We start from the raw sequence: 23,591 nt of genomic DNA on the forward strand, positions 1-23,591 counted from the left end.
TGGTTCAAGGGGACGCGAATACTCAATTCTTTCATCTGATTGCTAATGGTAAGCATAGAAAGAAGAGAATATTCCAACTGGAACAAGATGAGGGCACTATTTTAGGACAGGATAACCTAAAGACATATATAACCGAGTATTATAGGCAGTTGTTTGGACCTCCGGAGGATAATTGTGTATCTCTCGATGAGTCCAGAAATGAGGATGTGCCTCAACTTTCGGCTGCTGAAAATGATATTCTGGTTGCCCCGTTTTCGGAAAAGGAGGTGTTTGATGCTATAGCACAGTTGAAAAATAATAAGGCTCCCGGACCAGATGGATTTCCGGTGGAGTTCTACAAGAAGTGCTGGCATATTATTAAGGAGGATTTGCTACCTATGTTTCATGATCTGTTCTCTGGACAGCTTCAATTATTTCACTTGAATTTTGGAACTATCACACTGCTTCCGAAGAAGACGGATGCTGTGAGAATTGAGCAGTTCAGGCCGATCTGCCTTCTCAATGTTAGTTTTAAAATTTTCACCAAGGTCGGGACTAATAGGCTCACACAGATTGCGCATTCTGTGGTGCAGCACTCCCAAACTGCTTTCATGCCGGATAGAAACATCCTTGAAGGGGTGGTCGTCCTTCATGAAACGCTCCATGAAATACATTCCAAGAAGTTAGATGGTGTCATCTTTAAGGTGGATTTTGAAAAAGCGTACGATAAGGTTAAATGGCCATTTCTCCAACAAGCATTGCGTATGAAAGGCTTTGATGAAGCCTGGCGACGCCAGGTTGAATCATTTACGCAAAAAGGGAGTGTGGGAATTAAAGTGAATGACGATATTGGTCATTACTTCCAGACACATAAAGGCCTAAGACAAGGAGATCCGATGTCCCCTATCTTATTTAACATTGTGGTTGACATGGTAGCCATCCTGATAGGAAGGGATAAGGAGAATGGTCAAGTGGGTGGCTTGGTCCCTCATCTGGTTGATGGAGGTGTATCCATCCTTCAGTACGCTGATGATACAATCATCTTTATGGAGCATGACCTGGCCAAGGCGAGAAATATGAAGCTGGTGTTATGCCTTTTCGAACAATTGACCGGGTTAAAGATTAACTTTCATAAGAGCGAGCTGTTCTGCTTTGGTAGAGCCAAAGACGAACAGGAGGCTTATCGGCAATTGTTTGGGTGTGACTTGGGGGATTTACCTTTCTCTTACCTAGGTATTCCAATCCACCATAGAAAGCTAACCAATAGAGAATGGAAGTGCATCGAAGACCGGTTTGAGAAGAAACTGAGTTGCTGGAAGGGCAAGCTCATGTCATATGGAGGCCGATTAATTCTGATTAATTCGGTGCTTACGAGTATGCCTATGTTTCTCTTATCGTTCTTTCTAGTCCCAGTTGGTGTTAGGAAAAGACTGGACTTTTATCGATCGCGTTTCTTTTGGCAGGGTGATGATCTAAAAAGAAAATACAGACTTGCAAAATGGGATATCATCTGTAGACCGAAAGACCAAGGGGGTCTTGGTATTGAGAATCTTGAAGTTAAGAATAGATGCCTTCTTAGCAAGTGGCTGTGGAAGCTTTCTTTTGAGACTGATACCATGTGGGCCCAAATCCTTCGCAGCAAGTATCTACAGACAAAGTCCTTGTCCCAGGTCACAGGCAGGCCAACTGACTCGCCTTTCTGGAAAGGTCTGATGAAAGTCAAACAATCTCTGTTTAATAGGACAAAGGTTGTTATTGGCAACGGCGCTAGTACACGCTTCTGGGAGGATACTTGGCTCGGCGAGACACCCTTGGCCATTCAATATCCGTCTTTATATCGCATTGTTCAACGACGTGAGGTGTTCGTTGCTACGGTGTTTCAATCCATCCCCCTTAATATTCAATTCAGACGGTCGTTAGTGGGCAATCGTTGGGAAGATTGGCTCCGTCTAGTCCGGAGACTAATGGATGTCCACCTTTCTCAACAACCCGATGTATTACGCTGGAAACTGACTAGGTCTGGAGTATTCACGGTTAAATCAATGTATATTGATGTAATTAATTCGAGCTCCATTCCTACCTCCAAACATGTTTGGGCTGTCAAAGTTCCTTTGAAAATAAAGGTGTTTATGTGGTTTGTCCATAAACAGGTTATTTTAATCAAGGATAACTTGATTAAGCGTAATTGGACAGGACCTACGAGGTGTAGCTTCTGTGATCGGGACGAGACGATCAAACATCTCTTTTTTGATTGCCCGTTTGCCAGAGTACTTTGGAGGACGGTTCACATTGCTTTTAATATTACTCCACCGAATTCTGTCACTACGTTATTTGGGACATGGCTCACTGGGATTGAGCATGAATTAGCGAGACATATTCGCGTTGGAGTTTGTGCTTTGTTGTGGACTATCTGGACTTGCAGAAATGATTTGGTTTTTAACAGAACATCACGTATTCACTTTTTGCAGGTTATTTTCCGGGCTACGGCTGTGATCCGTTCATGGTCGCTACTCACTCCGATGGAGGCCAGGGAGCATTTGGTTACTGGATCTATCTGCTGGGAGATGGTAGCTCGGGATATCTTCAACCGGTTTGGATGGCGGTCATGTAATAGGATAGGCAATTAGTTTACCTATTTATCTTTAGCCAGCCGGTTGTGGCGTCGTATCTTGGCTAGTCTGTGTGTCTAGCCTCTTTAGCTCTGAGTGAGCTGTCTTTTTATTTCTTTTCAGTCGGAGACTTTGGAACCTTGTTGGAACATGTTATTTCGTTAATAAGAGGGCCGTATGCATCACTCTGATGCAGAGGCCGGGGAGATCCCCCTTTTCAAAAAAAAAATCTCCATCCAACCAAGGAAAACCTCTTCATATGTCTGAGCGGACAGCCCGGACAGAAAAGAGAGAGAAGGAAAAAGCCTAACCAACCGAGATTCCCAATTCCTCTTTGTCCGAACACAGTTCATATGTGTGGAGGAAATGAGGGTGTCCGAATGTGGCAATACAACATGTACAATACGTCGGATCCGGCCGGAAGGAAATGAGGGTGTCCAAATGTGGCAATACAACATGTACAGTACGTCGGATCCAGCCGGAAAAGAGGAAATGGGGATGTCCGAATGTGACCATATAACCGGTACATCAGATCCGGCCCACTCACTCTTTCATATGCATGTGTACAAACGGTTCTAAGAGAAATGCATGTGTGCAAACATTCGCAAATTCCCGAACCAAATCAATATGTTGGGAGAAAATGAGGATGTCCGCACGATGTCCTCCGACACTGTCTGCATGTATCCGCGGGCATATAAGGGGTACTCTCTATGTCCTTAAAAAAATGTACTTCCAACTTTGTTGAAAAGTCAATTTTTTTTATGTTAGACCGTATTTATATAATAATAGACCAATATTTATGTCATCAAATTAGTAGCATTAGATTCATGATAAACCATATTTTCGTCATATACCTATTTGGTTTCACAAACATTCATATATTTTTACATAAAGGTCAAACTTTGAGATAGTTTGACCCTCCAACAAAGTTAAAAGTACACATTTTCAAGGACGGAGGGAGTAGGTGTCAAAATCCGACAAGTTGGATTGGAGATGATCTAATGCATCAAAATTCTGTAGATGCTCGAGGAAGGTAAATTAAGAGCCACGAGGTTCATGCTTTCTCCTCACAGATCTATACCTTAGATGCTCAAGAACGAGGCACACACCATCATCGTCGTATTATTGGTCGTTAAGGGCATTATTAGTTTATTGCTTCCTCTGTTTCATATTTGTTGCCGTTGAAACAGATGTATCTAGATGTGTTTCAGTGCTAGATACATTCGTTTACCGAGCCCTGATTTATATATAAAGCAACGATCAACAACACCCGGACAAACGTATGCCCCCACAACACACGGACACACACATCTAAGGCAGAATATATAGGCGTTGAGCGCAGCAACACCTTCTCTAGCACTATAAGAGTAGCCGGGGGTTACAGCCGTGAACACGCCACCGCGAAGAAGTGAAGCCGCATCTAACAAACCGTGGGCTCCAAGGCGGCGCCTTCAGGAAGGGGAGGACACCGAGGTGCCGCCACCGCCTGATCTAAGGATCAGAGTGTTCCCTGAAGCAAGACGACGGGAAATGAGAGCCGCGCCGACGCCTTCAAGAAGGGAACGAGCTTCGCCGCCGCCGGGCCGTCCGAAGATGGAGTAGGTTTTCACCCCGACCACCACTCACCGCCACCGAACGCCACACCACGGCTACCACGCCGCCCACACGGCTGTGGCAACCGGGCAAGACCAAGCCACAGTCTCTGCCCATGAGCATCGCGGACCCACCACCAGGGCCGCCGCCCCGACATCCAAGACCTTGACACCACCTTACCCGAGACCCGCCGCTACCCCAACCAAAGATACGAGCGGAAAGGACCCGCCTTTCGCACCCCTAGGCTGCCCCCAGTGCCGAGACCCAATAGGCCGGCCGAAACTGGCCTCCATCGACCCATCCTGAGGCACCGGGCGCGAGACGAGCTCGGTCATGCCGCCGAGCGCGAGACGAGTGATGGACCGCAGCTGGGGGAGGGCCAACCATCGCCGAAGATAGCGGCCGGACGCCAAGGAGATGGATCGAAGGTCGAGCCGGGCCGCGTACAAACGAGCCGACGCCGGAAATCCAGCCACCGCAGTAGCCGACACGCCGAGCTGCCGTGATGCCGACGCGGTGAATGGAAGCCGCCACCAGAGGGCCGAGCCGCCTCGCCGCTGCCGCCCACATCCGGAGTAGCGGCCACACCAGGCCGGTGCCCCAACCCGTGCCGCCCGTTGGAAAACGCCAGATCCAGTCGGCACGCACCACCACCACCGCCACCAACCCGCGCCACCCAAGGTCGCTGGCCTACCTCCACCAGCCACCACTGCCACCGGAGCTACCGCGGCAGCCGGCCCGTGCTACCCACGGCCCGCGTCGCCACCTTAAGCCAGGAGGCTGGATCTGGTCGGGGGCCTGCCCGCACCCACCCTCCTGAGACAGACGCAACACACCACCCCCAGATACCTAGCCAGGCCTTTGGCCACTGCCCACGCCGCGCCCCAGCCACCCTGAGCCAGATCCGGTCGTACCTGGTCAGGGAACAGGGCTCACACACCCGCCTCAGCAGTCTCCTCGCACCCGCTGCACCACGGCCCAACAATAGTCCGCCACCGCGCCAGCGTTTGCTGCACGCGCCGTCGACCCGTGCGCCCGCCGTCGCGCCAGCCCACTGCCCCTGCACGAGAAGCTGTCCCGCGAGCCGTGCCCCGAGCGAAGAGGAGTCAGTTCCTCGCCACCACCTACGCCGGCCGGGCTTTGCCTGGTGGCGCCGTGCAGCGACGGCGAGGGAAGGAGGCTAGGAGGAGAGGACACTGGTGGTGCTTTAGGGTTTGCTCCCGGTCGCCATGGGGACGACGTGGGGGAAGGAGTCCTATTCCTCACTTTGTTGTTCGTTGGGTCAGTTTCCAGCTCCAGATACATCCCTTTGAGTCCAATTAATATGAAACGGAGGTAGTTAGAATATAATGCCGGACGAAAGCCTTCATTTTTTTAGAAAAGGAGGATTACCCCCGGCCTTTGCATCTGAGCGATGCATGCAGCCATTTTATTAATTATTCTCAGAGACCTTACAAATCATTACATCAGTAAGTCTGAAGCCACCATCTTGGCGACACCAGTCGCTACTCCTATTCCCTTGATGCAGGGGTGCCGAATGTCCGAGCCTAATACCAAACAGACATCGCACAAAAACCTAACATCTAATGCCGGTTGCCCCATCCCAGCCACTTACTGGGAATGGGTCACACACCGGTCCGGCGCACTCACCGAGGCTACCGCAGCCGTCATTACTACAAGCCTTCATTACTACAACAACACTCATAATCATGTAGCAATATGCTAGAATTAACATATATGGAGTATATGTAGTTTTTTTGAGTGAGGAAACATATATATGAACTTAAAGACGAGACACGACAATAATTAATCATTTTTTTAAAAGGAGGAAGACCCTCGGCCTCTGCATTTGGGCAATGCATGCAGCCACTTTATTAATTATTCACAAAAGACCTTACAAAGAAATACATCAGTAAGTCTGAAGCCACCGTCTAGGCAACATCTGTACTCCTATCCAGTTGATGAAGAGATGCCGATAGTCCGGGCCTAATACCACAGACCTCGCAACCAAGCCTAACATCTAAGACCCGAGGCCCCAGCCAAGCCACTTGCCGGGTATGGGGCACACACCGGTCCGGCGCGCTCTCAGATGCCTCCGCCGCCAACTGCCACCACTCCATCTTCAGAGCTGTACTAGCGCATCATCCTTGCCCGGTCTAGCTGCCGTAGACGCCACCACGGCGCCCAACGTCACCACCTCCCTGCACGCGAACTGCTGAGCACATCGCGGTCGCCGCTGGTACACCTCAGCACCATGCCGCCAAGTACCACCAGCCAACATAGCTTGAAGTCTCTGGAAGATCTGCTGTGCGTAGCACAAGCGTAGCACCCGCCGGCCAGGCATGACTTGACATCTTCACCGAAGCTCCATGCAAGACGAAGCCACTCCACCTCCTACCTCTGACTTCCAGCACTGCTCCACAAACAATGCTCCCAAGAGAGAAACCTCGTCGCAAGAAGATCCAAGTCAGGCCGCCGCCGCCTTAGATCTAAATAGGAACCTAAATTCGCCTCCGTCAAGATTTGAACCTAGGTGTTGGGTTTATACATCCACTTCCCCAACCACTTGAGCTAGGAAACAATAATTAAGCATGGACAGTTGCCTTAGCTTTGGCATTGTTGCCCATTGTTGCAAGTACCAGCCTCAAGTATGCAGACGACGACGTCGACATAGCTACCGCGGCAAAAGAGACCAGGAGACATAGCTATGAGCTACTATCTCGTTGCATTGCTTGCATTGCATGCAAACGTACACCTCCATAGCCGACAATGAACGAAGCTTCCTCCTAGCCCCTGTGGCTATCTTGGCCGCACTAGCTAGCCACACGGCCTTTGCATTTGCATGCATAACCAACCCCAGAGAGCGAGAGAAGGAAGAAGTTTCAGTCCCACCTTAAACAAATCATATTGTTGCTTAGCACTAGCGGCGTAGAAATATAAGTGCTATATTTATATGGTGGCAGTCTTCTTACGGCTTTTGGAAAACTGTTATCTAACGAATTGATGCCAACACTTGGTGTTAGGTGTGATAGAGCTAGGGTACGTGAGGTACTTACTGCTCACTACTTGTGTTTGAAGCCAAAATGTTAAGACCTGGATCTATCATATCATACTTAAATTGGGAGAAGCGACATGTGTATTCCTCTTATTTGCTCTCAAATGGGCGGTGAAACCTGAGAATGACTGATGGCCAACAATGCCCAAGCTAACAGATTTGTTTCCTTGTTTTCTTTCAGCTGGGTTTTTTCTTTGTGATGAAAGTGAAACCAAATCTTTCCTACTTACAAAATTTTGAGTTGGTGGTGAGTACACTTCTCCCACTTCACTTTTAGTTGCCTGCGTGACCACAACTTTTGCATGATGTACGTGTGTACACACTCTGGTCATTCCATCTCTAAATCATGCATCAAGCTATTATGTGGTTCCACTGTTATCTCTAAATTCATGCATTAAACCACTGCTTGTTTGTTGCATATAACTGGTTATCAAACCAAAGCTAATCAGTGTACTCATTAGCCACATTTACATCCTTGTTTTTTCCATTATAGTTTTGTAGCAACGGACAAATTTCTATTAATATGCATAGATGATTCTAAATACTCCATTGTTGATATATGAAAAAGATGGCGTGGTACGTGGTTGCCTGCGTACCCAACTGGAATCTACGTAGCAGTGGCTCCCATGGCAGTGCTCAGGGATTCCATTAGGCACGTGCGGAGGAGAGAAGGCAAGAAGAAGCTTCGGGCTCTGCGGAATTGAGAAAGGAGGAATGAAGGAAAGGTGTTGCTTCATCAAAGGGGGTAATGTGTATATAAATCCACCTGTCGCACAAAAGCCAATGATCAACCGCATCACCATTCGTATATTCACACGGTGGTTTTGCTGGCGCTCCCGCGACTAGGCGTCTAGGGTTCCCCCTCCCCACCTCCCGCCGCCGCCGGCCGCCGGCCCCGCGCCCCACCTCCGCCCCCTTCCTCCCTCCCCTCTCCCCCGTCCAGACCCGCCTCGCGCCGCATCCCCGGGAGGTGGCCGGGGCGGAGCTCGTGCCCCTCTTCCGCGGGCCCCCTCCTCCCTCTTTTCCTCTCGCCGCCGCCGGCGGTCGCCCCCGGCGCTGGCCCGGGTGGTTCCGGCGGCGGCGGGCCTTCCCTTTCCCGCGCGCGCGTGCTCCCTTCCCGGGGCAGGGAGGCGGCGGCGGTGCAGCTCGGCGTGGCTGCGGTCCGGCTGCCCTGCGGCGGCGGCGGGCGGCGGGCGTGGTGTCAGCGCCGCTCCTTGGCGGCAGGGCGGCGTGGTGGTGCTGGTGGCCGTCGTCGCGACCCCGGCCCAGATCTGGGCCCGGCGGGCCCCATCTGGGTCCTAGCGGGCCGGCTCCCCGGCGTGGCCTCGTTGTCTGCGGCGCGGTGAGGAGGAGGAGCGGCTCGGATGTGGGGCGTCGGCATCGACGGCGCGCCGGCAGCAGCGCGAAGGCGGGAGCTTTACGGGCCCAGAGGGCTCGGCCGGGCCTGTGGGCCCACGGGCCTGGTGTGCTCCTGCTATTGCGTCCGGACGGCTACCGTCGCGGACGGTGGAGGTGGGGCCCTCCCGCGTGCCGACGATGCTGATGCCCTAGTCCCGGCTCTGATTCTTCGTCGCGCTGTCCTCACTTCGTGGTGCCGTGGTGAGACGGCGTGGGGGCCTCATGTCCGCGTTGGCGTTGGGTAGTGGTTGGTCTGGTGGCTGGATCCGGAGCTCCCGAGGTGCGGGTTGGGATCGGGGGAAACCCCTGTCGGCGTGTCCGACACCGGCGCGGTGACGCCTGTGGGCGCCACCTGACCTTCCGGAAGGGCATCGGGGGCTACCCTTCCTCTCGCCTCGTCGTGTACCGGGGGAAACCCTTGGCAGCAGCGTCGTCATCGTCGCGATCCTTCTTGGAGGTGTTGATAGGTGCCGGCGCTCCGGAGTCTTGGAGCCTAGTGGAAGATCCTGGTGGGCGCAGTGGTCGCGAGGCTTCTTCGTTTTTGTTGATCCGCCGTTGTCGGCATTTGTTTCTTTGTTCTTTCTCAGTCATTTTTTTGGGCGTGACTGTGCTGCTTCCCCCCTAGCACCTATCCCTGTATGGGTCGGTTGGTTGCTTTGTATACAAAGCGGGGGGAAACCCTTTTTGGGTATATTCGCACGGTTACCCCTCGCAGGGTATGACACGTGACAACGGTTCATAGACGACTAAAATGGCCACAAAGGAAACAAAAACTCTCTCTCTCTCAATAGGCTTTCGCCCCGCTTTATAGATAAAGCAAACATCCATACAACCAGTTCAAAGAACCAAAGAAAATAAGACAGCTAGGGCAATAACACAATCATGCCCAAAAACATAAAAGAAATAGAAAAAAGCCATCAAGTGGCAGACTAGCAGGCTAGCTGGGGAAGCAACGACTCCACGAGTCCAAATGCCAACAAGCAAGTCGCCTAACGCCTTCAGCAGGGCAAACGATTTAGCAACACACCCGCGACCTCATTACAAATATTGATGGAGGTAGCTTGTCGAGGGGAAGGGGTTCCATTGTATTTCCATGCCACGCATACCATATTTGGGTCGTATTTTCCTACATATGTGCGGTATTGGGGGGCCATGCATGTGTGGTCAACTTCCTCCGACAAGCCACCCCCTTTTACTCAGAAGTTCGGCGACTAAAGGCAGGAGGATTCGACGGCATGCAAGGCAAGATGATCAAGATGAAGGATGACGACCAGCGACATATATACACCCTTATATAAAGGCATTCGACAAACTCTAAGGGCATATTCAACATTCTCTGAGCCCTAAACTAGGTCATTAGAACATTCGATCTGGGTGCTCCGCCCAAATCGTCCACATGGAACTCAACGGGCTGACATCCAACTCGCCGATACCATCATTGTACTCATCTATTGTAATATCATCTCGATATAATCCTATATAAGGAATAGTGGGGTTGTTACTCCACTAGTGAGGTCCTGAATCTAGGTAAAATATGTGCCCCGTGTCTTATCTGATGTCCATCTAGTAACATGAGGCTACTGTTGTTAGGGTCCTTGCAAAACACCCTCGACAAGGTCCATGGTGCATGTGGGTCAGGTACGCTAGCTGGTTTAGCGGACTCGGATTTTGGTAACCTGAGCAATAAGTTGCAACTGTTCGCCCGATAATCATTGACACACTAGTTACCTCATGGCTGTAAAATAACTATGTTGATTTTTGTACCAAATAATATCCCTTTCTATCTCCTCAAATCTTCTTGAGACTTCATATTCCAGTGTTCTTTGTGTTAAATGTTTTTGCGTCGTAGCCGCTCACGGTGCTCCTCCTCGCCCCTTGTTCTAGTAGGATATGTTTTTTTCAGGGACTTCTTTTAGTTGCATTTGTTTGTGTATAATATGTGGTGGTACATATTCTGTACGATATATATTTGCATGCGGTTGCTAGTAGGCATAAAGGAATCTCTTCACCAAACCCATCCATGGACTTTCTCACACATATTTGGAAGGTTGTCAACATCATTGCTTAGCTTTCTGATCAAGAATCATTGCCAAGGAGGTCCCAATATATTATCATCATTATCCTAAAAGGTTGAAAAAACGATTCTCCCAAAAGAAGACAATTTTATTTACCTTTGGTTTGGATAATATATATGGACAAATATCACAACTCAAAGAATATTACACATTTGTACATCAAAAATCAAATTAAGTGCCTTTGATTTTTGAGAAGTTAAAGTGTGGTGATCTGTAGTACGTGTATACCAGTATTTTTGAGAAGTTAAAGTGTGGTTAGCAAGATCACAATTCACACAGTATATATATGTACGTTTTTTCAATGAGAAGACACGCATAAAGAATTCGTGGTTGTTACTTCGTCATAACGAACTGACACCTACTACAAGCGGGCACGGTACGCTTTATTCGTCGTTCGTACGATCGATTTCGTACCCAAGATACCACTCGAAGACCCCGCAAAAAAAAAAAAAAGATACCACTCGAAGAAAGACGAGTGCAGGTGCATGCAGTGGCCGGAAATAAATATGCATGCATGCGTGATGCGGCCGGAAGGAGCGAAAACCCGCGCACGCTCATGACGCTGATGCGGCAGCTGCTCCATCCAAAACCTTGAAACATAAGGTGCCGAAATAACGAAAAACGTGTGTGACGCACGAGTGCCGGAACAGTGTCTCGCTTAATTTGGCTCTCACGCATCAACTACATATGCTGTCGATGCATTTTTCCGTGTTGTAGATATTGATACATTTTTTATTTATGAATTTGGTCAAACGTGAAGAAGTTTAACTTAAAACAGACCTAGAACTACAAGTTTTTTGGAACATAGGTAGGAAATACTTAGTTATGGTGTTGATGTCGGTCATCAATTTGCCGACAAACCAAATAATCTCTCAGTTTCTAAATATTTGTCTTTCTAGAGATTTTTACAAATGACTATATAGGAGCAAAATGAGTGAATCTATACTCTAAAATATGTCTATATACATCCGTATGTGGTAGTCCATTTGTAATCTCTAAAAAGACAAATATTTAAGAACGGAGAGAGTAGTATAATAGAACACCAAGCAAGGAAGGGCCATAATGCAAATTTTGAAAGCATACGTGTAAATCGATTGCCGCATCATGACACTCGTTACGTTGCCCCCGTCTCTGCCTCGGGGCTTCGAGCAAATCGACTGACGCATCATGCCGCTTGCTGTGGCGTCCTGAGGGCTTCATGCAAATAAAAAAAACACAAAAATAAAGCAACCACCTCATCAGGTGCCCAAGCTTTCCTCTTCCTTCCGTCGGCGGCACTGCCAGTCCGCCCCATGTCCGATGGCCTTTGGGCAATGGAGAAGCGGAGGATCTCCCCCTCAACCCCCCCGGCCACCGGCAGGACATACCCCGTGCTTGTTCTTGTTAGGTTCAGTATTTTGGTTGGGGCTATGTGGCGGTGGCGATGTGCCTTAGTAGGGATAATGTCTTCCATTCCTATCTTCGTCCCGATGTTGCGTCTAGTGTCATTAGAGGGCATGTGAAGGTGTGTCTCCAACGGATCTCGTGGGATCCGGCCGGTGCTGGTCTTTGATGGATCTGTTTGGATCCGGTCTTCTTCGTCTTGGTTTGGCTGTTTATTGGGTTGATGCTTCCAATCTACGAGTTACTTCATCAGCGATGGTTGCTGCTCTGGACCTATGGGGCCTTAACACGATGGCTCCCCGACTATCTACTGCAATAAGGTTTGTTCGGCTCCAGCGAGGGAGGGGCGATGACGGCGACGCACCTTCGGCTCGCTCAAGTACTTATAGTCGTCGCTAGGTGGTCCACAGACTTGGTTGTAATTTTTATTACGTCTTGCGTCTTTGTACTACCATGATTAGAGATTAATAGATTGAAAGTTTCTCACACAAATTTTGATTTATTTATAAAGCGAGGTGAAAGACTATTTCAATGAAGATCATTTTCGTGGAGAGCTCGATCAACACCTTGCTTGGCATGACTGCATGGCAAAGTAAGACGAATCGCTTGGAATTAACGAACAAATTGAACCAGCACCTAAAAGCGCGCTGCGACAGATGATTCGCACCAAAGGCACCAGCGAAAACGAGTGTTGCACCGTTGCAGCAGCGCAGTACGTCACGGTTGCGTTTCGGCTGCATGCATGCCGCAGAAAGAACGTGTGAGATATTAAATGTTAAAGCACTGGTGCGCGCGTCGGCTGCCTGATCGACATCCATCCGTCACACTTGTTTTCTCTCAGAGAAAGCAATATTCGTCATCATACCTTGGAACATAAGGAACCGATCGATCGGTCGGCCTGAAAATAACGAAATCGATCAGTGCGACGTAGATTGATGTAAGATGGCCGGATACGCATGCAACACGATCGCCGTTCCGTTAGCCTTTCAATTCATGCATATATCATATGCATGCTAAGATCTCCCACTTTATTACTCGTATTTTTGAATTAGAGCTGCACATGTATAGCTAGGCAAGTATGTAAAATGAAATCTCTGCTGCTGGCCCGCATGCATGTCAGCGAGACAGAAACATATAAAATGTACATATATTGAAGAAAATATGGTTTTTATATTACATATAATTAAGCTTATTGTGGATAATTAAAAAAGAATGGTCTCGGAAGGGCTTGAACGTTCGACCTACGGTACATCGGACCGTCGCTCTAACCAACTGAGCTACGAGACCTTGACAACTACTATTATTTATTAATTATTAAGTATAAAACAATTATTGGGTTAGCCAACAGAAACAAAGGTATAGCAGTAGTTGAACGGAATTTAATGAAAAACATGGTCCAACTGGGCTACGGCTGATCTAGCTAAGATGAGAATAAAAACTAACCGGTTCAAGAGCATACATGGCGAGCCTTGATCTACACAACTGCGTGGAGTAGTCTCAGACAAACTGAGTTTTCTTCGGCCGATTTTTACATTGTTATCCGACATAAATGTAACTATCTCTAAATTCGACGTAAAATCTTAATAAATCAACAACGCGTTAAGAGATACCTAATTATGTGCGGAATATGAAGCTATATATACTGTCTAAGCTATGTCCGAAGCACCAAATTAGAACCAGCTAGCATGTGTAGGCGACTATCTAAGCCAGTTACTGGCAGCTACTTACCACACACACATGGAACTAATAAAACGATCACTCATAATGCTGTGTCTCAGGTAGCATAGCTGCCATAAAATGCATGCAGAAAATAGCACACATCTAGAATGTCGTGAATATGCCAAAAAGCTGAGACACAACAATCATGGCTACGCGTGCAAACAAGATGAGTCTGTTGCCTAGGCAACGTTAAGGTTGTTGCAAGTGTCAGCCTCAAGCCAGGAGCCAATTAACCTGGCAAGCTAGCAACCTCACAGAGTGCCTGCCTCTATCCATGGCTTCTTCAAGCTCTCTTCTTAGACACACCCCCGAAGAATCTGCGATGCGATCGATGTGCCGCGACCGCGAGCGCGTGCGACGAGAAGTTTCAGTCCCATGCATAACCAACCCCAGAGAGTGAGAGATGGAGGTTTCAGTCCCACCTCAAATAAAGCAGCCGGAGAAGTTTGTTAGCCTGGTTCCCTTGGCTGATGGCTATGGCTCAACCCATGGTTGGTAGCCAGTGACAAGACACTCTCTCACACAGACACACACAGTCATACATGCACACTGCTGATGATATATGATATATATGCTGAAAGCGTGTACTGGTTGATTTGGACGTGGGCTTAGAGGCCTCTTGAAGGAACCCTGAATGGAATGGAATAGATGGCTGGTGAAGTGGCACACTATCTAGCTAAGCTAAGCTAAGCTTGAAACCTACCACCATATCCCACTTGTCTCTTAGCTAGCTAGAAAGAAAGAGGTGTGTTGTGCATGCGTGGTGCTGGGCTAGCGCTATAAAATGGTGCAACTATTGGTTGCCTAAGCCATCCACCATTGTGTTCCAGCTTGCATTCGGCACATCGTGTTCGTGTTAGAGAGAGAGGGAGAGAGATCTCATCCATGGCTAGAGAGATGGAGAAGGCAAGGAAGGCCACCTCCCCTAAGGTTAGTTAGGAAATGCAACAATGCATGCATGCATCCCGTTGCCTCTGCGGTTCTAGCTAAGCTAGGGTTCATCAGCTGGGACTTGGTTTCCGGCCCTTAGACGTGCATTGATCATGGAAACATTTGGTTGGTATTTGCAGCATGTTCAATGGATTCTCAGCTTGGCTGTCATTTGCAGAGCATTTTGGTTCTAGCATATGGGTGAAGGCTTAAGATCGACTTCGCCTTGAACATGCAAATTCTTCCACTAGTTGTAATGCAAATTCTTTCACTAGTTGTAGTTATTAATAAGTATATTGCATGTCTAGCTTGATCTTTTCTAGTTACACGTACGTCATTTTGTATACATGTCAGTTACTTTCAAGTTAGTTAAAGGCTTTCTAAGCAAGCCCCTGGCGATTTTGGGTTAGCTTGGGTATCATTTTCCCTACTTTTTCTTGAACGTACGTCATTTTGTATACTAGTCAAGGCAAGCTACGCTTTGCTTGTCGGCTTGCACATATTTATGTTCTGTCACTCACGGTTTAAAAAATACTTATCTTATAGTTTTCTTAAGTTGAACTTTTATTGGAGTTAATTTGTTATGCTTGATTTTAAAAAGTTGTTATTTGTTTCCTGCAGAGCTCATCAACTAGTCCAGGCCCGAAAAGCCCAGCAAGGAGTGGAGGGTCCCCTCCTCATAAAAAGAACGTCACCGAGGTACTAATAAATTTGTAGGACTGGCGTGCACATCCATGCATCTAGTAATGTAGCGCATCTCTTCTTCTTTTCTTTTTTGACAGTGACATATCTTTAGTATGTACACTAAAGAGATGGGACTGAAAACTTTTAGGGGTGCAACATCTCATTTCATCTAACCAGCTAGAGTCTTTCCCTATGAAAGCATTTTCATAGGGGTACTTCTATGATTTTTTATAAATTACGATTCCAAATCATGTTTCGGCTAATTATCTCAGTATGTCCTTTTCAGGCACGACCAAAAAATGAGCAGCAAAACTTCCGTAAAGGCGGTCAAGACTCGGCAACTCATGATGAGAGCAAACGACGTTCACCAACTTCACAAACCTCACCCAAGGTTCATTTCAAACATTTACAGAGATAAATTAATTAACCCTAACAGAAGTACTAGCACAAACTGGTGACAATATGCAGACAAGTATCCTGAAACTTTCATTTAAATTAATTTCCTATTAGAGATCGACAAAACACGAGCAGCCGCTGAGCTACTGCAGGCTTCACACCGAGGAGCGGGCCATAAGGCGAGCTGGCTACAATTACCAGGTTATAGAGATGCACATTCCCTTTGCCATAACAATGGCCCTTATATACCCTTCTACTTTGAGAAACTAATAAGCTGTAAGAAACTTACAGATTGCAAGCAAGATAAATACCGAGGAAATTATTCGGAGATTTGAGGACAAGTTATCACAGGTGAATAACACATTTCGGAGGCATATATGTTTTGCCTATTTTTTTTTTTAGAAAAGGAGGATGACCCCCGGCCTCTGCAATGTTTTGCCTATTTGGTTGGGTCATATAATAAGCAGGTTTCTTTTACAAATAGGTGATGGAGGAGCGCGAAATCAAGATGATGAGGAAGGAGATGGTTCCAAAGGCCCAACTTATGCCAGCATTTGACAAGCCATTCCATCCACAAAGGCAATTATCACATACATAACTGATCATATCATTAACCTGTCCCGCTGATATTGTTGAGCAAACTTATCATTAATCAATCGACTAAGAAGTGGGTCACTCGATCTATCACTAGGTGTAGAACAGAATGTGGACATTAATGAAGGAACAAAACATAGCATATACTTAAAGAAAACTAGTGGATGGATATACATATGCATCATTCACCGTTGAATAGAAACGGGAACTTGCTTGGAGCCAACAACCCTTGCATGCCTATGTAATCGGCTAGCTTTAATTTGATTTTTTTTGGTACTAGTAGTAGTACACAAAGTGGGGACTAGTTAACAAGCAGTTAGCGATATGATTGATTAATTCAGTGCTAGAGTATACTCCCTCCGTTCCTCCGTTCGTGAATAAGTGTACATCTAGTTTTTGTTCCAAGTTAAAGTTTTAAAATTTTGACCAACTTTATAAAAAATAGTAGTAACATATGACATCAAATTGGTATATTATCAAAGTACATTTCAAAACGGATCTAGTGATACTAATTTACTGTCGTAAATGCTTTTACTTTTCTCTAGAAAGTTGGTCAAAGTTTTAAAACTTTGACTTAAGACAAAAGTTAGATGTACACTTATTCGCGGACGGAGGGAGTATATTCAAGGAACAAAGATGGACAGACATGGTGATTGAATGAAATTGTGACGTTGACGTGCGTGCAGGTCGAGGAGGCCCCTCACCGTCCCCAAGGAGCCGAGCTTCCTGAGGCTCAAGTGCTGCATCGGCGGCGAGTTCCACCGCCACTTCTGCTACAACTCCGGCGGCGGCGCCAAGGCCGTCAACTGATGATGCGAGACCGATGAAAGATGGACCGTACGTGAAGGGAAGAACTGTATTTTTGCCGCTCGCTCCGTCAGTTGATGTGCATGCTGCCGTGTCATGCACCCATGCATGGCCTGCATGCATGCATGCGCGCGTAGTCTTACGTAGTGCCAATATTCAACCGCTTGCTTTTGCGCCCGATCGTTTTCACGCCACGTACATAGCCAATAGTGCTTCCTTTTTCTATCTCTTCTTTTCTTGATTTCTCTTACTTTGTTCCTTTCAATTTCGCCACTAAAGACTAGGAGGATAAAGAAAGTCTCGATGGGTCATCAGGATGTAATGCATGCATGCATGCTGGCTTTACGTATGTGTGTCTCTCGATCTGGTGATGATAATGATAAAAGCTCCGCATTTGCAACCATGAGCGTCGTCGTTTTGCTTTGCTCCATCTCCATCCAGGAGTAGTGAAGAACCATGCATGCTTACCTCGTTTGATATCCATGTGTGTGTGTGTGTTCTCTGAGAGGCAGACATATACACGTCCAGGTCGCTTTCACGGAGGAAATTCAACTCTTGACTCAGATCTGAAACTGAAAGCAGTCATTTGGATCTGAATTTCAACCCAGGCATGCTCGATCGCCTCATGCATGCATATATGCTTTCCACCGAATTGGATCGAAGTGGGCTGGGATTTTCTTTCTAGCGTTTATAGCACCATATTGTATTTCGTGCTTGCTCACCGACAAGCTGACGCAAGCTTGAGCTCACCAGAAAAATATTTTAAGATGGATATTAGCTAGCGAAAGGCAGGGGAGTACAGTTTACTTAGTGGAAGCATGCATGCATGCATGTCGACGCATGCAACTTGAACAAATGACTCCAACTAATAATAATGCCCGGATGCATACGTGAAAGATGGAGGGACTGGATATGGATGATTAGGTAGGCTTGTGATGAACGCATGCACGCACATCCCTTTCAGGGTAAAAGCTCCATTTTATTCCAAAATGTATGTATCCCAGGGTTGGAACACTACGACAACGACGCCATGCACAAAGGGTTTGAACACCTCTCTCTCTCTCTCTCTCCTGGTACCGTCCGTGGGCTAGTTGGGCCCGATAAGCTGGACCGGCCCGTTGGCAGAAGTAGTCACTGTTGCTAAAAAAAAGCAGCGGGGGCACCGTAGCGTTTCACTGTATCGGGATAGGGTACTGTAGCGAGGCGAGTACTGCAGGGCGTGGTTTACTGTAGCAGTCGTTCAAAAATCTGCAACCACATTTTGGAAAAGGTTAACATTTTTTGAAAACACAAATTTTATTCAGTTTCTGACCACTCTAATGGAAAAGTGAACAAATTTTATTCAGTTTCTGACCACTCTAATGGAAAAGTGAACAATTTGTACACATTTTGACAATTTTTTTGGAAAAATAGTATTCTTTTTAAATTTCAACCATTTCTTCAAAATTGTGAAGAACTTGCAAATTCTGAACAATTTCTGAAAAAGTGGACATTTTTCTGAAAATGTCGTATTAAAAAATATGAAGAAATTTAAAAATATGAACAATATTTTGAAACTCTGAATTTTTTGTTTAAAAAATATTTTTGAAATTTTCAACATTTTTTGAAGATTCTGATCTTTGAAAAGAATCCCTTTTTTTAACATGAGCAAAATATTGAAATTTCAAACTTTATGGTTTAGATTTTTTTTTAAAACTTATGAATTAGAAAAGCAAGAAAAAGAAAAGAAAACTATAAAACCAAAAGAAAACCAGTACAAACAGACACATGAAAAACCTAGTAAAAGCTGAACAGAATCTTTTGGAATGTTCCTAAAACCGGATATTTGTGCTACCGTTAAATGGGTGGACCCAATCTCCACGACCGGTCGCTTGTGCCTGTGTGTTGCGCCGACAGTTTCACGCAAGATGTGTCCAATAAGAAATGCGCCGGAAGAAAACAGGAAAGACAACACCAAATCGGTGCACTGATTTCATTTAAGCCTGGTGCAGAACCATCTTTGTGGTGAGGCCAGACTAGGCTATTAGCCATGCAGGCCGGCGTGTTTGTTCGCGCGGAGCCAGAGGAGCAAGTGATGAGAGGATGCTGCCAATTCTTATTTCGCACCTTAAGCGCCAGCTTTAGTGCTTTCCACCAATTGGCGCACACCCCCTCTCAAACTTGGGCTCGATCCATTTACATCTTTATTTCGTCTTCTTAATTGTGTCAATGTTTTTAGGAAATATCGCTCGACCATGCCAACTAACGACGGTAGTAGACCTTGGTATGATAGTTCCTATATGAGCGGACCCATGTAGGTTTTTTCACACTCGCTTTGGGAATAATCTAGAAGGTCACATCGGTATTTTATCGGGCAGTTTCTCTAGGGTTTTCCAGGTCGTATTTTTGTTTGGTTTTTTCCTTTTCCTTTTTAGTTTTAGTTTTTATTTCCTTGTTTTTATCATTTTCATTTTTTTCCAAATTTGTGAAATTTTCTCATATTTGGATTGTTTTGAATTCGTGTATATTTTTTTTCCAAAGTCTTGAAATTCTTTAAAATCCATGAACCTTTCTAAAATTGATAAACATTTTTTAAATTTGCGAGCATTTTTTGAAGTTCTTGAACTTTCTTCAAATCCATACATTTTTTCGTATTCGTGAACTTTTGAAAGTTGCAAACTTTTTTGAATTTGTGAACCTTTTTCAAAACGATGAATTTTCGTTCAATTTGTGAAGTTTTTTTTCTTCTGAATTTGCGTCTTTTCCAATATCATGAACTTGTTTTGGAGAAGTCAACCATCAACTATCGAACAACCAAATGGTGAACAGTCAAACCGTCAAGTTATCAACCTATCCAACCTTGTTTTTAGAATCAACATGTCAAACTGAGCGAGCCAGGAATTCGCATGTTGGGTCGGCCCACGTGAGGAGGTGCATTAGCGCCACTTGGGTAAGTTGGCGCTTAAGGCACCAAACATGAGCTGAGGATAGTGGGCTAGCTCCATGGGCTAGGGGGCCGCACTGTTCATGCAGGCCTCTTGCTGGAGTAGGAGGCCCGTCGGAGAATAACTAAGGTGCCTTGGAGGACAAGTTGCGAACCCCTACAACCAACCATGCATAACTCGGTTGGGATCCTTGTAACCTTAGGTCTCATCATCCTTTATAAGGTGAGACCAAGGGATAGCTTAGTGAGCGACCATGCCTTTTCCCTTTTGAATGGGGGTCAACCATCTCCTAAAATAACATCTGAGGAATCAATGACCTGAGATAAACTTTAGTAACCATCTTCAGTTGCACTAACCACATTGTCATCATACCAAATAACAACTTAGGAACAAGTTTTCAACATATGGTGGAAACAACAAGAAGGATGTACCCTTTTTCAGTGGGGTTCATGGAAAAAATGTGTCGGATGTTGTAGGCAACGACTATACTGTCGATTCTTGGCTTGAGCACAACGAGAACAATGTGATCTAGAATGAAACCGCAAAGCTCGTACTCGGGTGCTTAACTGAAAATTGAATTACACGTTGTTAGATATTGCAAAGAAAGAAGTGTCTGGAGATTTCGAGCACTTATTTCACATTGTTACTAGAGGTAAAAAAATATGAAGTAATTTGAAAAATATGAACATTATTTTGAAACTCTGAATTTTTTGTTTAAAAATATTTTTGAAATTTTCAACATTTTTTGAAGATTCTGATCGTTGAAAAGAATCCATTTTTTTAAACATGAGCAAAATATTGAAATTTCAAACTTTATGGTTTTGATTTTTTTTTAAAAAACTTATGTATTACGAAAGCAAGAAAAAGAAAAGAAAACTATAAAACCAAAAGAAAACAAGTACAAAAACACACATGAAAAACCTAGTAAAAGCTGAACAGAATCTTTTAGAATGTTTCTAAAACCGGAATATTTGTGCTACCATTAAATGGGTGGACCCTATCTGCACGACCGGTCGCTTGCGCCTGTGTGTTGCGCCGACAGTTTCACGCAACATGTGTCCAATAGGAAATGCGCCGGAAGAAAACAGGAAAGACAACACCAAATCGGTGCACTGATTTCATTTAAGCCTGGTGCAGAACCATCTTTGTGGTGAGGCCAGATTAGGCCATTAGCCATGCAGGCCGGCGTGTTTGTTCGCGCGGAGCCAGAGGAGCAAGTGATGAGAGGATGCTGCCAGTTCCTATTTCGCGCCTTAAGCACCTGTTTTAGTGCTTTCCACCAATTGGCGCGCACCCCCTCTCAAACTTGGGATCGACCCATTTACATCTTTATTTCGTCTTCTTGATTGTGTCAATTTTTTTAGGAAATATCGCTTGACCATGCCAACTAACGATGGTAGTAGACCTTGGTATGATAGTTCCTATATGAACGGGCCCATGTAGGTTTTTTCACACCGGCTTTGGGAATAATCTAGAAGGTCACATCGGTATTTTCTCGGGCAGTTTTCTCTAGGGTTTTCCAGGTCGTATTTTTGTTTGGGTTTTTCCTTTTCCTTTTCCTTTTCCTTTTTAGTTTTTATTTCCTTGTGTTTTTCATTTTCATTTTTTCAAAATTTGTGAAATTTTCTCATATCTGGATTGTTTTGAATTCGTGTATAATTTTTTTCCAAAGTCTTGAAATTCTTCAAAAATCCATGAACCTTTTTAAAATTGATGAACATTTTTTAAATTTGCGAGCTTTTTTTGAAATTCTTGAACTTTCTTCAAATCCCTACATCTTTTCGTATTCGTGAACGTTTGAAAGTTGCAAACTTTTTTGAATTTGTGAACCATTGTCAAAACGATGAATTTTCGTTAAATTTGTGAAGTTTTTTTCTTCTAAATTTGCATATTTTCCAATTTCATGAACTTGTTTTGGAGAAGTCAACGATCAACTATCGAACAACCAAATGGTGAACAGTCAAACCGTACAGTTATCAACCTATCCAACCTTGTTCTTAGAATCAACATGTCAAACTAAGCGAGCCAGGAATTCGCATGTTGGGTCGGCCCACGCGAGGATGTGCATTAGGGCCACTTGGGTAACTTGGCGCTTAAGGCGCCAAACGTGAGCTCTTGAGGATAGTGGGCTAGCTCCATGGGCTAGGGGGCCGCACTGTTCATGCATGCCTCTTGCTCGAGTAGGAGGCCCGTTGGAGAATAACTAAGATGCCTTGGAGGACAAGTTGCGAACCCCTACAACCAACCATGCATAACTCGGTTGGGATCCTTGTAACCTTAGGTCTCATCATCCTTAGTGAGCGACCATGCCTTTTCCCTTTTGAATGGGGGTCAACCATCTCCTAAAATAACATCTGAGGAACCAATGACCTGAGATAAACTTTAGTAACCATCTTCAGTTGCACTAACCACATTGTCATCATACCAAAAAACAATTTAGGAACAAGTTTTCAACAAATGGTGGAAACAACAAGAAGGATGTACCCTTTTTCAGTGGGGTTCATGGGAAAATGTGTCGGATGTTGTAGGCAACAACGATAGTGTCGATTCTTGGCTTGAGCATGATGAGAACAATGTGATCTAGAATGAAACCGCAAAGCTCGTACTCGGGTGCTTAACTGAAAATTGAATTACACGTTGTTAGATATTGCAAAGAAAGAAGTGTCTGGAGATTTAGAGCACTTATTTCAAATGATTACTAGAGGTAAAAATATGAATAAATTTGAAAAATATTTTGAAACTCTGAATTTTTTGTTTAAAAAATAATTTTGAAATTTTCAACATTTTTTGAAGATTTTGATCGTTGAAAAGAATCCATTTTTTAAACATGAGCAAAATATTGAAATTTCAAACTTTATGGTTTTGATTTTTTAAAAAAACTTATGAATTACGAAAGCAAGAAAAAGAAAAGAAAACTATAAAACCGAAAGAAAACCAGTACAAAAACACACATGAAAAACCTAGTAAAAGCTGAACAAAATCTTTTGGAATGTTCCTAAAATTGGAATATTTGTGCTACCGTTAAATGGGTGGACCCAATCTGCACGACCGGTCGCTTGCGCCTGTGTGTTGCGCCGATAGCTTCACGCAACATGTGTCCAATAGGAAATGCGCCGGAAGAAAACATGAAAGACAACACCAAATCGATGCACTCATTTCATTTAAGCATGGTGCAGAACCATCTTTGTGGTGAGGCCAGACTAGGCCATTAGCCATGCAGGCCGGCGTGTTTGTTCGCGCGGAGCAAGAGGAGCAAGTGATGAGAGGATGCTGCCAATTCCTATTTCGCGCCTTAAGCGCCAGTTTTAGTGCTTTCCACCAATTGGCGCACACCCGTGTCAAACTTGGGCTCGACCCATTTACATCTTTATTTCGTCTTCTTGATTGTGTCAATTTTTTTAGGAAATATCGCTCGACCATGCCAACTAACGACGGTAGTAGACCT

The 23,591-nt window shown here is 45.4% G+C and overlaps 1 protein-coding gene and 1 non-coding gene across 2 annotated transcripts; one reads left to right on the forward strand and one right to left on the reverse strand.

Annotated features, from left to right (window-relative positions):
• Nucleotides 1-13,305: 13,305 nt before the first annotated feature.
• On the reverse strand, nt 13,306-13,379 carry TRNAI-GAU (transfer RNA isoleucine (anticodon GAU)). Its single transcript has one exon. It is a non-coding gene; the product is annotated as a tRNA-Ile (tRNA).
• A 1,098-nt stretch (nt 13,380-14,477) lies between these two features.
• Nucleotides 14,478-17,625, forward strand: LOC109758009 (uncharacterized). Its single transcript, XM_020316853.4, has 7 exons — nt 14,478-14,741; nt 15,363-15,440; nt 15,712-15,816; nt 15,936-16,022; nt 16,113-16,172; nt 16,306-16,400; nt 17,102-17,625. The coding sequence occupies exons 1-7, from the start codon at nt 14,697-14,699 to the stop codon at nt 17,223-17,225; spliced, it is 594 nt and encodes a 197-aa protein (XP_020172442.1). The 5' UTR covers nt 14,478-14,696; the 3' UTR covers nt 17,226-17,625.
• Nucleotides 17,626-23,591: the final 5,966 nt, after the last annotated feature.

The sequence above is a fragment of the Aegilops tauschii genome, chromosome 5 (assembly GCF_002575655.3).
Source record: "Aegilops tauschii subsp. strangulata cultivar AL8/78 chromosome 5, Aet v6.0, whole genome shotgun sequence".
NCBI lineage: Eukaryota > Viridiplantae > Streptophyta > Magnoliopsida > Poales > Poaceae > Aegilops > Aegilops tauschii.